Here is a 17,338-nt window from a genome sequence, read left to right as displayed (position 1 = left end):
TTATTATAGACCTAATAATAGCATCGCAACACCCATTCATTGAAGAAAAAAAAGTGATTTCATTTAGTATCTAGCCTAAAACTATGTCTAAAAATCAACATTATTTATAAACATTAAAGAGAAATGCCAGTAGTTGCAGTAAACACTGATTTTATGAGAAAGTCCGTAAAACCAGGCTTAATTGTCAGTATATCATCGAGGATCTAGATCTGGTACAGTTACATAAACTGACCTTTGTGAAATCTTGAAATCTACGCTGAAAAATGTTCACACTGAAGATCACCAACACAGATAGGCACACGTGGGACAGTGTATTATTATTGCTGAAATAAAGACCCGACGGAAGTGACCGAATCCGCGCTTATTTTGCTTATTTCTCAGCAATTACACAATTTCTTCCAGAATCCTTTGGCACATATTTTTTATTCACACAAACAGACACTTGGGTGGTCATTATATTAGATTCTGCAAAAAGTCATTTTGAGATCGTTACCAAAACTGGAATTTATCTTTAACTACAATTATGACAATGGAGAGCAATGTATTAGGAATGCATACAAAAATAGACTAAAAAATCCGCAAAAAAAACCCCGCAATGACTACAATGTTAATCTGATATAAGATTTCTCCTAAAATACACAAAAATATGTAAATGTGATATCATGGGCTTAATATTGTATTCATAAGTAGGGGGAAGGGGTCACACTATTAAAAAAATGATACATACCGTGCTATTAAATTGGGTATAATGTTCGAAATGTAAAATGAAAGTTACAAGTAACTAAATTTATTTATATGTTTTATTAATCGCATGCTACACCCCTTTATAATTATGAGTATTTTATTATTGTTTTGTTATTAACATATATTGTAAATCAACCATTGGAATTGGGACAGGAGGCTTCATGCCACAGTAATTAAATTAACTTTTTCTGTCCCTGGCGTTCCACTGGTTGATATTTCTTATTTTGTATTGTATACATTGAAATGTATTTTTGAACATTATTTGCCGAATAAATAATAATAAATAATAAATAAATAAAAGTATAAATATATTTCAGAGACATAGTAATGAAAATATGTGAAATGGTGACTAAAATTTGTCACATTAACTGTGAGAACCTCTCCATTTGACATGCTTGGTTACTATGGCAGATAACATGACTTTGACAATTGTATCAGAAATAGATCATTATCTAATGACGTTGCACAATCAGATATGGAATATGATAGGAAAATATGGAATGCAAACAAACTGTATTAGTAGACGTGCGGTTTCCCCACGAGCCTGTGGTGTCATTCAGGTTAAACAAACCAATATCAACAACTATTTTGAGTAGTTATTGAGATATGATTTTATGTCAGCATAATTGATCAGTAAATATATTATATGAGGACAACATTTATTGGCCATTGTTATCCTATTCATGATCGTATAAAACAAAATAAATGTGTATCAGTACCATGCATTCAATGTTACAAATACAAGTGGACGGTGGAACGGAGGATTCGGTACAGGTATAAAGTCAAGGTGCTTAGAATAACCCAAGTGAGTGTTTAATGATATAAAAGGGACGGGACGCACCCTACAAATCCTGAAAAATTGAATACAGCATTAAATAACAAAATGTGTTACAGCAACTGACAGAGTGTTAGCCATGTCAACACCCTAAAATCAACAACATGAACAATGCTGTAATATGCTTGAAATGGATTTACATCGATAGTGTTGTTTTAACATTACGGGTTGGCGGTGCATAAATACATATTCATGACTGTCTATTATGACTGTCAAACATTTTCTTTTCGTTGCATTTTTACGGATAAAGAAGACAGACGTTGCTTGGTTTTGTCATCAAGTAATCGGTAGGACGGAGACTCCTTGAGATATAAAACGCCTGAGAAAGGAATAGAGAACTAGAAATCGGATTATCTCAAAGAGACATCCATTGTGGGGACTGTGGGTGAAACAGATATAAGAAAATTCTAATCCGAAGCGACAATTGTCATTTCATGTCTCTCGAGTGTCGTCACAAAGGCTAAACTTTTAAGAAGCTTCATGTCTTGAGGAACGCAGTAAGCGTATAAGGACCAACTTGGGGAAATCAGGAAGTAAACAGAAATTTGCATCACAAACTCCTCCAGAATTATGTATAATACCATCTCAAGACCATTTTCTTTGATTTTGTTGAGCATATTTCAATACCTTGTTTTCTTTTGGAATATTACTCTTATACTCGGATCTTTTCTCATTAGTGCATACATGTGACAAATAATGAGAGATAAATTTTGTATCCGATTCCTTGATTCATATTTTCATAAGTCATATTCAATATTTTGAGCAATATTCCATGTGCCCCTGTGAGATAATTTGGCCAATAAATTTCGCCGTTCGGAGCAAAAGTCAAGTACACCTGGAAGACGTATTCAATTCCCACTACGACCCCCAGATCGTTAACAATGACCCCCTGAGGTAAACGGTTTTCTCCCATTTCAGCCCAAAACCATAATTTTATTTCAATTGACAGATCGTGTACAACAATAATTGCTTTTGTTTTAAAGAAAAATGAATAAAAGTGTAGAAACCCGATCCCATTTCAAGTGCTTTACAATGATAAATAACAATGATCTGATGATAACAATAATACAACAAGTAGACATACTACGTTTCGAAAACGTCAAGTTAGAATAAAAAGTCTTTTGGGTGAGACTAAAAACTCCGCACAGACGAGGACGCACATCAGCATGAATTTTCAAATTGGTTTCGACGTTTAATTTGATATTCCATCAAATGCGTGATTTACTGTGAAAATACACATAATTATTTTATTCTTGCTTTTTATATTACAGCATAATCACTTATAATATTCAAGTTCTGCTTTGGTAACCTTTTTTCTTGGTCATAGCTTGATAATCATTGGTTGTTTGTGACAGTAATGTCATATCATGATTCCATCAAGCATTTGGTCCACAGTCTCGCCAACAGCGAGTCAGAGCCTCATTCATAATAGGAAATGATATATAAATGTATTTTGAGAGACATCCAAATATACCTGCGGATTCATGCGAGGGGGGCGGAACAACAAACGACAAAGAAACTAGTGGGGTGAATGTTTAAAATAATAATTCCATGGCAAACGACATTATTAGCGAGTTCATTTCTACATGGACCTAATAGGTCCATGATTTCTACGACGTTACCAAGGTGATGACGCCGGTGATGGATGATGATGTACTGGATTACAAATGACTGATATCAATTCGATATTTCAAAGTGATACCCGGGCCAAAAGGTTGGGGACACATTCTTATGACCTCATGGAGATGTGAACGACCTTGTATGCCATGTACTGCGTCGTTATGTAGTGCAGGTAAGACTTTTCTACAAAACTTTTGTTACCCTAAGGTCTCCCCCCTTCGTCCCTCTACTCCGTCTATAGAACTTATTTTCCTTTTGTTATTTTGTAAGACATGGAATACAATCTTTTCCAATAATATCAAAGAAAATGGTGGTGTAAGTGCCTCATATCCTATCACAATCGGTCAAACCAAAGGCCTTTATAGTCAAACAGGTGTAGGAGTAGTTCTTGAAGGAAATTAGAAACACAGAATCTAATTATTACAAATATAGAACTTTTTCATCGGGTATAACGTGGTTTTAAGTGTTAATCCTTTAAGGAGTGAAGCAACCACCTTTTACCTCTCAGAAGTCACACCTGTCAATGTTCAGCAACATGGCTACAATGGCAGACTACGGGAAAGAACTCATTATTTGAAGCCATTGAGGCGACATGGTTTCCACTTTCCAATCTAAAATAGACATACATCTATAGGCCTATACCATAAAAAGCACCAGGATTAGGCATTGGACATGAAGCAATTAATCATTCACGTTGTTGGGGGTTCTATAGCGGTTCGTCATAACACCTGGGATTAACTACTTCAGGTGTCAAGGAACGGGATAACCCAAGGAGCTGCCAGATCTAAGGTTGATCTGTCGCCTGTTGCCTTCCCGTGTTCTATCCCAATATCCGCTACTCAACGTCACACAAACGGCATAACCAGACCACCCAGTTAAGAACATACATTTGATTATCGAAAATAGATTTCATCGACATGGTTCTACTGTTTATTTCGATCTCCCTCCCGTGTAACCTCTCCCTCGCCCTCGGCAAAGAACAGTATATTTTGATCAAATATTGGCTAACTCTGTCCGATGACCAGGGTGGGGATGTTACTCACAAGGGCGATGGCGACATCCGCAGGCCAAACTCCTGCAGAAATCCTGGACTTATCTCTCTCTTCAGCTACTGCTTGAGAAACGAGACGGACTTGACCGTGTCCATTCTAAAGCACATTCACGGATGGCTGAAATCAAGAAGTGGCTATCCCGAATCTCGAGATGTCATCGCCCTCCTTATTCCACACTCCTAAAGGCTATATCAGTTACGAAGATTTGTCATTCAGAGGGGATAGCCTATAAAGTGACCTTTTGGTCATCAACTTGAAAGACAGGATTGGAATATAATGACCGATGCTGGCCAGAGCACACAGTGAATGCTGATATTATTGCGTTGTCACCCCACTGTCAGAGTCCTTGTATACTTTTCCTTAAATATTTAGTCGAAATATAAGAAGTCATTGAGATTAAAATGATAAACTGATAAATTGTACTTCCTCCGCGACCATCGTAAACTACTTGCATTTGCGTATATTTTATTTAAAAAAAACAGATTAAATTTTTAGGAAAATGTAATTATGATTAAAAGGGATAAACGAATTGGCCAAAATCAGACTATCGACCATTTAATTACAGAGCGGCACACTGCAAAAGTATTTCAACCTTGCAAGGATGGAATTATTGTGTTCAAATAAGGTTACATTGATTAATGGACTTGAATTTTATTTACCTGCATCAATTAATGGATTTTGGTCTTCATGAAAGAACAGTGTTTGCATGGCTCAGTATTGGCAATAAAACTTTCCATGCAAACTTTTGTATACAACAGCCAATAATTTAGAAAAAAAATCATACTATGAAATGGAACAGGAAAACATCTTTAGATGCAATAAATTTCCCATTCATGTGGACCTCAAGTTCAACTTCAACCTGCAGCGAACAAAACAAAGGAATCACACTGAACAAGGGGCGATCAAAACAACCTGCTAATCGAATTAGACTTTTCCTCAAAACCACGGTAAAGAAAATCAGATAATTAAGTCAGCACGCGTCCTGGATAACAACAGTCTTTAACGGAAAGGAGTTGGCTGAAGTTCAGGTCAAGCCCTATTTCTCTGAGTACTTGTTAGTTGCTATAGAAGATATAGATCAACAAAACGAAAAAAAAATGAGCCAGTTTCTCAAAGTTCATTATCCTTCATAAATAAATTTTTCTTTTAAGCTATACACAAGGAAACCTCGTACAAATTCTGTAATACATTATGCATCAAGTGGAGATACCCTTTTTCAGTAATTATTTCAAGATAAAGAGCTCTATTGTAATGTTCTCCGTTTCACTGAAAGTTTCACTTTCTTCTACATTGTCTGCTTTATTTGATAAATATTCCTCATCATAAGTTGATTCTTTCAGCACAGAATCCTTCCAATATTTCCCGGAAGGAAAAAAATCGAAACCTTCGCCATACGCCGGTCTTAGGATATTTCAAGAACTTATTTCAAAACCACAATTTTAAGTCAATCCTTGTTTACAGCAATATTGATAATTATTTCTTCTCTGACAGGATTAACATTTCATCTTATCCTTGGTTTGTCGTGCGAATCTCACGCACCGGAATTTCTATTTGTTTTATTCTCAGATGAACTTTCGCAGTTTTCCCCTCAGAACCCTAGACAGTTTTCCGACCATAACATGTACGCATGCGTATAAAATATATGATGAAATTACAACCGTTTAAAACGGGAAATAATAACAGTATAAAAATATTTGCTAGAAATAAACTCTGATATCCAGGAGAAACTGTCAAATTTGAATCTAATCGACATGAACTTTTCTAATCAGATCATGTAGACTTGGGCAACTTGAACAAGCGTGAGAATGTTCTCTGCTGGTCAATTGAAAATCAATCAATTAATGAGATTCAGTTCTGCAAATATTATGTATTCTGTCTTCTCGTCAATAAAAATGGCAAATTCCATGCGTTGTCATAGAGACATATCATTATAAAGGGACAGGAGTATTCTGTTTCAGTTCGGAATTATATCCTATATCCTGAGGGTGAAAACATGTTTTAACTAGGCCATTGCCATCTGAGAAGGGCTCTTTTTTTCACAAGCATCTATGGTTGGATGGCATCAGTCCCGCTGGGAGCAGAACATACCGAGAATTTTAAAACATGAAGGTGGGGGATAAGAGTTCAGCTGAGGTCAGGGTGTTGGATGTCATCGTCGAGTGTTTGGCAGAAAATCAAATGTTTGGAGTGTGAAACTGAAAGAAAGCCTCTTCCACAGTATTCCCTCTTAAGATGCTCTACTGCAACCCATCATTGAAAAGAAAATAGATATGTTTTGATTAATATGACTGCGATGAGCAAACATGATTTGTCTTCGATTACCACAAGCCTACTCAGTAACAAATTAATATCGATATATTCAACCACACTTACAAAAGTGACTTCCTGTTTTTATTGGGCCGAAAAGTGCATGGATTCAAAAGACAGCATTCTTGTCTTTTTAACAATATTTTCCACTTATGCTTACTATTATGATGTGAACCACGCGAATGAAAGATCTTGTCTCCCACAGAGTGTGCTACAAATAAAATAGCACACATCCATCAACTGATGACGGTTTGCTTGTATTGTTGCACAATGTACAATCCAATGGCTTTATATTAAATCGAGAGAATGAATACGGATTATACTTCAGAATTAGGTCATTTGGTTATCTGAGATTACATTTCTGAGACCAAAATATTAAAATATTAATTTAAAGAAGAAGCTGCTGAATCATTTTGCTTTCTACTAAAGTTACTCAGGCTATTCATATTATTTGATACAAAATTTATTTAGGAGATAAGTAGTGGGTTTGCGTTTGCAACAAAACTATAGGCCCTTTCTGTATGGATAATATGGATTCTGTTAGGTGCTTTTCACCAAACCACACTTTACGCATACCCTCATCTATCTGATGGCTGTTCCTATAAATTCACCGAGTGCAAGGATAAGTGGAAAGTAGTGGAAACCATAAATTAATTACGAGTTATGTATTCAATGTGTCTCTGTCTTCCATCAAGATAAAAACACACCACAAGCGATAAACCTATTCCATGAATGATTCAAAGAAAGATAAAAATAGGAAGTTTGAATGAACTCTACTCACCAGTTCGTCCAAGGTCTTGAGTACTTCATCGTTGAGCATGATCTGTTTTGGTGGATCCCCTCCATCTTCCTGTTGGATATGATGTTTCGACAAACGCCTTGTCCTAGGTCTCACCTTTGGGACTTTTGATCCTCTCCTCTGGGGTGATGGTTCGGGTGACGAGGAACATTCCATGGGACGTCCTTCGGAATCAGCCTCGGACTCTGGTTCGGCATCGGTCGTAGTTTCCGAGCTTGGTGATGCTGGTTCTGTAGATGTAAAGGAGTCCGGTTCCGATGGCGTGCCGGCTTCGAGCTCCCTGTCGATCTCCTGTTCGAGTTGTACGAGCATCGGGACGGGCATGCCGATGGGACCACCTCGACGAGCGACCTCAAGGAGACAGAGGATAAAACTCTTGTCATTCTTCCTCAAGACAAGATCATCCGATTCAAACAAGAGAACCTCATTAATCCTCAGGGAATGCCGACACCAATGGATGAAATTACTGATGTTGTCCCTGGCAAGGAACGTTCCCGCTTTGGCGTCGATTTTATATCGTAAATCGTCATGTTTGACGAAGATTCCCTGGACGAACTCGACGTCGTCCTCGTCAGGAAAGTTTCTCAATCGATAGGCAATTGCCTCACGGCGGACTTTGTTGGCATGCTGGCAAAGAAGAGCACCATTTTCCAATCTGTCAAAGAAAGACTCTGGTAGGATCTCCAGATCGTACATGTTACTGAGCCACTCGGCAAGGTCCTCTCGCATCGCGTAGAGGTATTCATCTTTGGTTCTGAAAGGCTTCAGGGATGCACCTTCCCAGGTTGAGTTGTACCTGTCATCGTAAGGATTCTCGTACCGGGCACGCTCGTCGTGCAATGTCTGTAAACCGTCCATGGCTACCATCGAGAATTCGGGCTTTTATCATCGATCACCAAAGAAAAAAATAACCAAAATATCATTTTCATTATCCTATAGCCGCAACTGAAAACAATGCCCAAACATGATGCGCGGTATAGAACTGCAGCAGATGCTGATTATTCGATGTTGTTGCCTTTTGTGTGAGAAAGTTGGATCCTGCATTCACGGTTTCGGTCTTACTCACACTCTGCCTGCTGAACACATCACCACATATCTCCAAGAAGGTCGAGAAAATTCAGAAATGATAACACCAGACGTGACAAAGTTTGCTCTGCTAAAGTCCAAAGAACACAATTATGACCATGAACGTCAGCCTAGGACTCCAGTAGCCGTCTCATCAATTTAGAAACTGGTCGTATGTATTTAACCTTGTTCAGCCCTCGGTCGACATATATACACGTGTTGGCAAAACACCATTTATATTCCCATCGATCCACAAGCAAAGACGGTTCAATCAATAATTCCCAGTTGGTACGACGAAATTCACGAACAGCGAAAAAGATTACGAAAAATCTTAACTGAAAAAAACAAAACCACGTCCAAGTTTATAACTTCGTTGTTAATTTGGCCCGAACGTGCTGTCATGTGAAGCAAAATATAACATGAGTGCTGATCACTTGCTGGTTTGAAGAATTACTGCCGATGATTTACTTCCAGTTTTTTTTTCGTTCTGAATGATTTCAGAAACACACAAAAGATCCAAAACACAAAAGAGAGCTGCCCACAAATATGCAAGATTTATTACCATTTGTGAGTGGCTAAAGATGACAAGGTTTTGTAGGTAACACGCTAGAGTGATCACTTGTTTGCGTTCGAGTGGGCACCCTTCCAGAAGGACTTACAAAGAAACACTGTCAATAAAAGCAGCGCCGGTTGCGTGCGCCGCTGTAATTGAAAAAAAAAAGAAGAGAAAAGCTGAACAAGAGATTATCAGCTTCAAAAGGACTTAAACTTTCAATTAAAGCTACCAATACGATTACAGTGGTTGTCCTATTGGTCAAAAGAAATCCAGCTTTGAGTCACGACTGTATACTCCGAGTCTCGATGCTTGAATGACTGCGAGAGAATGTGAGGTTGAACTTGGGACTCCTCTGTCGTCATGGGGAGGCATGGCTATGGGCGGAGCTTAAAGACGCCGGGTTGGTTGCCAAGACAATGCCCTACTTTTCTTCTTCTTTTCTTAACTCTGGGAATTTGTCAGGTGATTCCTTCGGTGGATAGGGGAGTTGCTTCTGGGAGGTAAGAAAAACCAAACGAAAAATGAGATAGGACGAGATATTCTGACAAATAATGAGCAATGAAAGAAAATACCCACATACCAAAACAGTCGCTTAAAATGAAATTTGATAGGCGTAAGGACTAATGTGAAAATATAGCCAAACATTTCATATATCAATTTCTGAGAGAACAAAATCTAAATAAATTGGGTTTTATGCACATTATATTGTCGCGTTTTAATTAACATTCAATAAAAAAATAATATTGATATACCCGATTACCCAGTGTATTTAATATAAGAAACATCACATACTATAAAGCCTGGTTCACCTTACCGAACCTGCAGAAAAAGCCTACACGAAATTAAGCAAATCCATTGATCGGGTGTGACAATATAGTTAAATCTGCTTTTTATCATGCATACATCTCTAAATGAATCTAATGGAATACAGTTATTGTTTTCGGTCCTATTTGGTACACGATGTTTGATTTAAAAAAAACTATCTATTTAATTCAGATCTAAACTGAAGACTATAATTATGCAAGGGATTATTTTCGAATAACAACAGATTTCACTAAATTTTGAACCATGTGACTCATAAGCGTACTGGTAAATTAATGCAAATTGAAAACACATTTTTATAGGAGTGTCATCCATAGGTAAGCCTATATCACAAGCGGAATTATCGATTTCAATTAGACTTTTTGATTCATTAAATTTTGTCCCCAGTTTTCGTGCACCTCAATGGGAAACATCTGTAGAATTTTGAAAATTACTGAATAACTGCATTGTTCGTTTGCTATTTAACATGATTTTAATTGCGTTGATATTTTCCATAATCATGTTTATAATATTCTCCAGAATTTCTCATCTTGATCTACTCAGGGAATTGTTAATGACACTTACAATTCCCTGATTAATGGATTCAGGCCTTAGTTAAATCCTTATCTACTTTCGAAAATATTCATAAAAGATGCATTGGAGAAAGTTTCCCAGGTAAGTATTTTTTCCTTCAAATTTAAAGGAAAAGAACTGTTCGAGGAGACTTTTGTTTCTCCTCGAGGTAGGGCTACACTAGTCTGCAGGCACAGACCCTGATTGAAACTTTGATCAATAAGTGTGTCTCCACGCAAAGACTAGCACATACAAAACTTGCTGTTTCAATCCTGAGCGAGATGGCCTTCAGTGCACAAGGCATGAGTAGGCTGCAATTCAGACCCTTTACTCGAGTGAAGGGTTTGCACAACAGACTAGGGATACACTGACTTAAAGGTTGGGTGCTTTGGCGCCATGGAACCCCCCCCCCAAAAAAAAAAAAAAAAATAATAATAATAATAATAAAATAAAATTAAATTAAAAAAAGGGAGAAAAAGAAAGAAAAGGAAAGGAGAATCGGTGAAATGATACACTCTGGATATTACAAATACCCTTTTTACACACGCTAAAATGTCCTTAACCCCGTACTATAGGTGGGGCTAAATTGCCATTTAGCCCCACCTATAGTACGGGGTTAAGCTTAGCCCACTTTCTTTTTACACAGCATTTTTGCAAAGTGGGCTAACCCCACCTTTAGTACGGGATTATTTGGCCCTGCAAAAAAGCAGGGTTATCCCAGCAATTGCGGTGCTAAGAGCGATAGTACGGGGTTAAGATCGCTAGTTTAAAACGAAAGTGGGCTAAGCTTAACCCCGTACTATAGGTGGGGCTAAATGGTGGGGCTAAATGGCAATTTAGCCCCACCTATAGTACGGGGTTAAGGAAATTTTAGCGTGTGTAAAAAGGTACGAGTGAAGTACTTGTACTACGAATGATCGACAAAAACCACTAGTCCGGGGTTAGCGAGTTTCGTGTGTGAAAAGCAAGCATTCCTTATCCGGGGTTAGCGATAACAATTTGGCATGTGTGAAAAGGAAAAAAAATAGTACGGGGTTAAGGATAGTACGGGGTTAGCGATAGTCCGGGGTTAAGAAAATCCTGTGTAAAAAGGGTAAAAGATTTTTTTTTGGAGGGGTGCCCCATACGCTATGTCTGACCCCTTACGCTACTGTATATATACCCAAAGTGACCTTATCGGCTGAGAAAACTTTATCTAGTAATTGACACTGATGCATTTTATTAAACCCTTAATTGCAGATGACCATTCGTATATTGATGAGCAAAATAATACAAGTTGACCATTGACCGATATATTGATAGATTGGCGTTATTAAAACTCTATAATAAAGAAAGGGCAGCATCTCATGCAGGCAGTCTATAAAATTATTGAGGGAGAGACAGTGAATGCCATTGGCCAATTGTGGAGAAGTGATGAGGGAAAAGAGGGAAAGAAGAAGAAGAGAAAATATGAACAAAACAAGAACGACAACACGAAGAAGAGTAACAAGAAAAAGGGGAATAAGATAGAAGGATGAAGATGAAGAAGAAGAAAAAGGAGGAGAAATGAGGAGGGGGACAAGAAACGGGAAAAGGAGGGAGAGGGAGCAAGTGATTATAGGAGAGGGGGAAGAGACAAACAAAAGTCAAAAGAAAGTCTAAATAAACAAGTAAAATATACAAAGACAGGGAAGGAAAGAAAGAGAAGGAGGTTCTAGACGTGAGAGACTTTCAGACCCCCATTGGTGAGCAATCCCTCATTTGAATTTGGAAGTCACCTCGAAAATTAATTGGAATCAATTAGAGGCAACACAGCTATTCGAGACGGTCGGCGGGATATACATGCCTTACAGCTTATTGTACAAATAATGTTTTCATTTCCAGCTGGGATAGTGCCAAAATATTACAATTTATACCAATGCTTGCCAGTTGCGTCATAATTATTCTTGATATCTGCATGAAAATTAAAAGCCTTAGGTGGTCAAGATCTACATGCTGTGTGCCTTAATGAAATGATTCACTTGTTCCTGTATGTTACAATAAAATTAATTCATGTTTTATTATCAATCTGAATAGGACAATCAAGTCTAGCCATAATTATGTAACTACTTTTTAACTGTACAATAGAGTTAGACATACCCAGCTTATTAGGTAATGAAAAAATGTGAGAACAAAATATGATCCGATATCAGAAGTGGTAGGTCTAGGTCCATGATCAAACAATACTAAACAAGTTATAGCTCTAAATTTCACATAAAAAAGCTAAATAAAGCATGCGAGGAAAGGATTCATTTAAAACTGGAGCAGGCAAACACAATCAGATTATGTTGGCTTTATAATATCCGACAAATTCGGTGGTTTCTAATTTGATGTTGACAAGCAACAACATTTTACACCATCAACCTTTGTACAAAAAAAGAAGGCTCACCCTTGAAATTGCCATCTTCTTACCCTTTAAATCGTAATTCCATTGAGAACGAGTCACATACACAGGTATTTCCTTGTACGAAGCTTGGGCGTGCGACCCCGGGGTCACGCCGGCCGGTTATCCTGTCAGCGACTGTCTACATGCAACCAAGGTTCCCAGAGTATGATCTACAATCCAAGTTTATTCCCATGTTGGATGTGTGTTTCTCCAGTATGATGTCGTTCAGGCCTACCAGTGATTGCAAATTGTAGGAAAGTGAAGATAACCATCCCGGTCCAACCAGTTCAAATCGGACCTTTAGGGACACTCCCCAAAGCGGCAAAAAACGAGTTTTTACCATACGGTATATGAATGATCTTACACATACGTAATTCCCTATGTCCGAACAGGCTACTGTGATATTCTGCTGAGTGCTGACCACTAAATGTAGCAGACAACATACACAACGACCCAGCCCAAAGAACGAGTTTCACTTGAATCGTGTTCAAACAACACACCTATGAGGGCGCTGTACAATTTACAATGCTGCTGACATTGGATTGATTTATCTCTCGAGGAAGAAATCAATCGATCGATTCATGATCTGTCTATTCTAAGCCAATATATTTATTTAATTTCATACTTGTTTAGTTCAAAATGCATGTACCACTGAAGTTCGAAGTGTCGTTTTGGCCGAAAATGTTGCATGCATGTAAGTAGGGCTCTTTTTTCCATAGTAAAAGAAAATATATTTCTGGAACAATTATGACAGAAATAGGCCTATCATAAACACATGACTTTATTTTGCTCGAGGTCGGCCTACTTTTAAGTTTCTAAAGAAAAGAGAAGAGAATTCCATTCAAGTGGCACATTCCCATATACATGTAACCTTGTATTTAAAGGACCATGGGGCATGAATGTTCACTGATATCCGTTATAGAGATAGTGAAATCATTGCAGCTGATTGGTTAAAATGAAACACGCACCGATGTTGAAAGATAAGTACATGTGAAGAGCTTGTGACTTGCAAAAATAAGGCACAGACAAATTTCATTCAAATAAAATTTGTTTAATTCTACAAAAGATATAATTGACCTATGCCCAATGATCAACCAAGTTTCATGGCCGTACGCAGATTTTTTTTCATAGGGGGGCAGGACGCATACAAAATTTTGAATAAACTCAAAAGCAAGGGTCGAGGAGCGAAGCAACCGTGCTTGTAATTGGGGCGTTTTTGCATTTTCTAATGTAAAAGTGAAATTGAAGGATTTCATGCGCCCTTTTGGTGAATTTTGTGAAATTTTCAGTAAAAAAGTTATGTTTTCAAAATATCTTGGGGGGGGGGCATGAGCATGATAATCGTCAGGCTTATTTAGACTTACAAGCCTACACTGCAAAAAAAAACTCTGGTGTTGATTTAACACCAACCCGGAATCTATATATGTCCACACCAGAGAAGTATTAATAAACAGCATCGGTTTGATTCCAAACTGGTGTTGTTTCAATACTTCTCTGGTTTGGACATATTCCGGGCTGGTGTTAAATCAACACCAGAGTTTTTGCAGTGGACTTATTATGTATAGTATTAGTTGGCCTATATTGAATCCACTATTTCTGGGTCTTTTTCTTAAATTTTCTGCTTCCTGTTCTTGCTTGTTCCTAATAATTCTCTCTTTATTTCCTTTCGTTGTTTCCTTCATCTTTCTCTATTTAGCTTTCTCTCTCTTTTTTCCGACTCCTGCGGGGGTGCTTCGTTTGTTATTTTCCGTAGGCAGTACCCCAGGAATTCTGGTAGGCGTTACGAAGTGGACCAAACGACCTTCATTTTTTATTGATTTTTTTTTTGTGCTTGTCAAATTTATTGGGAACCAAATGACCTTCATTTTATAGTGATATACCCCATTTTTTTTCCATGTCAAAATTTCTTTCTTTCTTCCTTTTATAACATTTGCTTTACCTCTGTGGTTTGTAATCAACAAGTGAAAATTACGTTACTTATTTCGTTTGAAATATCCATGTTAAACTATTCTTTTATTGTATTGTACTATATTTCGGACCGTTTTGTGATTATATTTTGTAATAAAAAGTTTTCATTTGAAAAGTAAAAAAGTATTTTTTTTAATTTCTTTAGGATTTGGCACTTCTACGTTCACTAGTTACATGTATGTTCCAATACCTATACTTTCTTACGGAAATGCAGGGCCGTAGCCAGAAGCATTTTGTTGGGGGGGTGTCCCAGCTAAATTTGCCAACTAAATTTGGCGTGATCGCACCAACGTGAGCACAGGGGAGTCTGATGGGGGATGTGCCCCCCCCCCCCCTACAATAATCACATGCCAAAAGATTTTGAATTTTTAGAATTAAATTAGTGGCATTTGGTGAATACTTTAAGGTAAATTATACAAAGATATACAAGATATTTGCACTGTAAAAATAAACATTTTGGATCAAAATAGAAAGGCTAGTGTGCCGTAGTTGCTAACTTGCAGTATAATTATATACCCTATGCATTAATAATATCAAAATCAAAGATTTTTTAATTTTTAATTGACCTTCTGTGCAAGACACTCAACTAAAATTTCAAGAGTGCTACTGCTAACAGTGGCGTACCGTGGGTCGCGGCATGGGGGGGGGGGGCAGCAAACATTTTGAGTCATTAAGTGGGCGCGCGAAGCGCGCTCAATTGCCAGGTATACTGACCTAATAGAGACACTTTAAGGACTATGCAATTAAACGGATATGTATCTTAGTGATCAAATAATGCGAGCGCGAAGCGCGAGCTGAAAATGTTTGATATTCAGTCCTAAAAAGGGACATTATAAGCAAAGTTTTGTAATTATGATATGTACCTGTCTCACAAAACAAACAATGCGAGCGCGAAGCGCGAGCGGATTTTTTTGTATAACTTGACCCTAAAAAGGGACATTTTAAGGACTATATTTAGGAATTCATGAAGTGCGTACGTATCTCATCATAGTCATCTAATGCGAGCGCCAAGCGCTTGCTGATTTTGTTATAATTACAACTAAGCACTTGAAGCACTTTTTGTGGTCATTGTAATCATGAACATGATACGTATTTTACTAATGAAATATTGCGGCCCAGAAGCGCGAGTTGACAATTTTTGAAATTTAGACATGAAGAGGGGCATTCTATGGCTTGTTTGTAGGAATTTACTATTTCACTAATCAAGTGATGCGAGCGCGAAGCGCGAGCTGAAAATTTGTTATAATTAGATCAGAAAAAGGGACATTTTAAGGACTGTCTTTAGGAATTTGTGCACCGCAAAAAAAAACGCCGGTGTTGATTTAACACCAGCCCGGTACCTATATCGGTCCACACCAATGCAAACGTAAACACAGACTGGAAATGTTTTATATTTAGGCCTTAAAAGGGGGCAGTCACTTCAAGTATATATTCATGAAAAAAGCATATATCACTACACAAAACAATAATAACTTGTGTTTTTTGCCAACTGCAAACTTGTAGACAAGTCTACAAGTTGTACACTTGTCTTCATGAATTTGCCAACTGCAGAGTTCTGTTCTTTTCAGTTCTGAAACGGGGCAGTACTTGTACATCACTTTGTCTTGCCTCTAATTTTACAAAACTAATGTGTTTGTTAAATCGTCAATAATTGTGGTATAATTTGCAAACTCACAAGCTTGTTTATATTAGGGGAGGACCGGGGGCTTACTTTGTGCGTTATTATAACTCCGTCTGTTTTGTCCTTTGTATTTTGTTGACTAGTAGGTCTCTAAGCCTGGCTACATGGACTTGGATTTGCCAACTGGTTGTCTTTACTCCATAAGTCGTAACCTTCTTCGAAGTTGATACCTCTATTTTTCTTTCCTTTTTTTTTGTCTTTCTTTCTTTCTTTCTTTCTTTCTTTCTTTCTTTCTTTCTTTCTTTCTTTCTTTCTTTCTTTCTTTCTTTCTTTCTTTCTTTCTTTCTTTCTCTCTCCCCTTCTCTCCTTTCTTTTTTTTCTTCCTTTCTTTTCCTCTTTCTTTTTCTCCCCTATCCTCCATTTTGCCAACTGGTACATGATTTTGCCGACTGCCATGAATGTTGGGGGGGTGTCACACCCCCCCATACCCCCCCTCTAGCTACGGCCCTGCGGAAATGGTGAATGAATGAATCACGTTCGGTTTTATAATTGCATGGCTAAGTATGATATTTGGCTTCAGGGGCCGCGGAACGGTTTTCAAAGTGGGGGGCTGAGCCACAAGTGGAGGGGCTGACCATGCAAAAACTCACAATCGTATGGTCATTTTTACATTTTTGTACACGGTTTTGGAAAAAAGTGGGGGGGGGGGCTGAAGCCCCCCAGCCCCCCCCCCCCCGCTTCTGCGGCCCCTGGGCTTTACCTCTTAACTTCGTTACACTTGAAAATTGTGTTACTGCATTACTTCCCTTTAAATGTCCCCCTGTTCATGTCAAACTTTGATTGTATGCTTAACTTTGTGATTATATTTTTTAAAATAAAGTTTTCATTTGTAAAAAGTATTTCTTTCTTTTAAATCTTTCTTGTTTTCCAAAGCAAATTGAGACATACATGCTGAAGTTATCCAGGGGTCATATAACGTTTCCACTAGTACAG

General features: G+C 37.8%; 1 protein-coding gene across 3 annotated transcripts; it reads right to left on the bottom strand.

Moving 5' to 3' along the window:
• Positions 1–5,473: 5,473 nt before the first annotated feature.
• On the bottom strand, positions 5,474–13,184 carry LOC129254569 (GAS2-like protein pickled eggs). Of its 3 annotated transcripts, none has more exons than XM_064113146.1 (2): positions 12,760–13,184; positions 5,474–9,471 (listed from the first exon to the last, which is right to left on the bottom strand). In XM_064113146.1, exon 2 carries the CDS (start codon positions 8,222–8,224, stop codon positions 7,280–7,282), a length of 945 nt encoding a protein of 314 aa, XP_063969216.1. In that variant the 5' UTR covers positions 8,225–9,471; positions 12,760–13,184; the 3' UTR covers positions 5,474–7,279. The 3 variants fall into 3 exon arrangements, with proteins under 3 accessions (XP_063969216.1, XP_054749021.2, XP_054749022.2); XM_054893046.2 differs by having other exon boundaries at positions 12,783–13,184; XM_054893047.2 differs by having other exon boundaries at positions 5,474–9,468; positions 12,783–13,184.
• Positions 13,185–17,338: the final 4,154 nt, after the last annotated feature.

Source organism: Lytechinus pictus, chromosome 2 (assembly GCF_037042905.1).
Source record: "Lytechinus pictus isolate F3 Inbred chromosome 2, Lp3.0, whole genome shotgun sequence".
Classification (NCBI taxonomy): domain Eukaryota; kingdom Metazoa; phylum Echinodermata; class Echinoidea; order Temnopleuroida; family Toxopneustidae; genus Lytechinus; species Lytechinus pictus.
The sequence above is the reverse complement of the archived record's forward strand: the minus strand, read 5'-3'. Positions and strand labels throughout refer to the sequence as shown.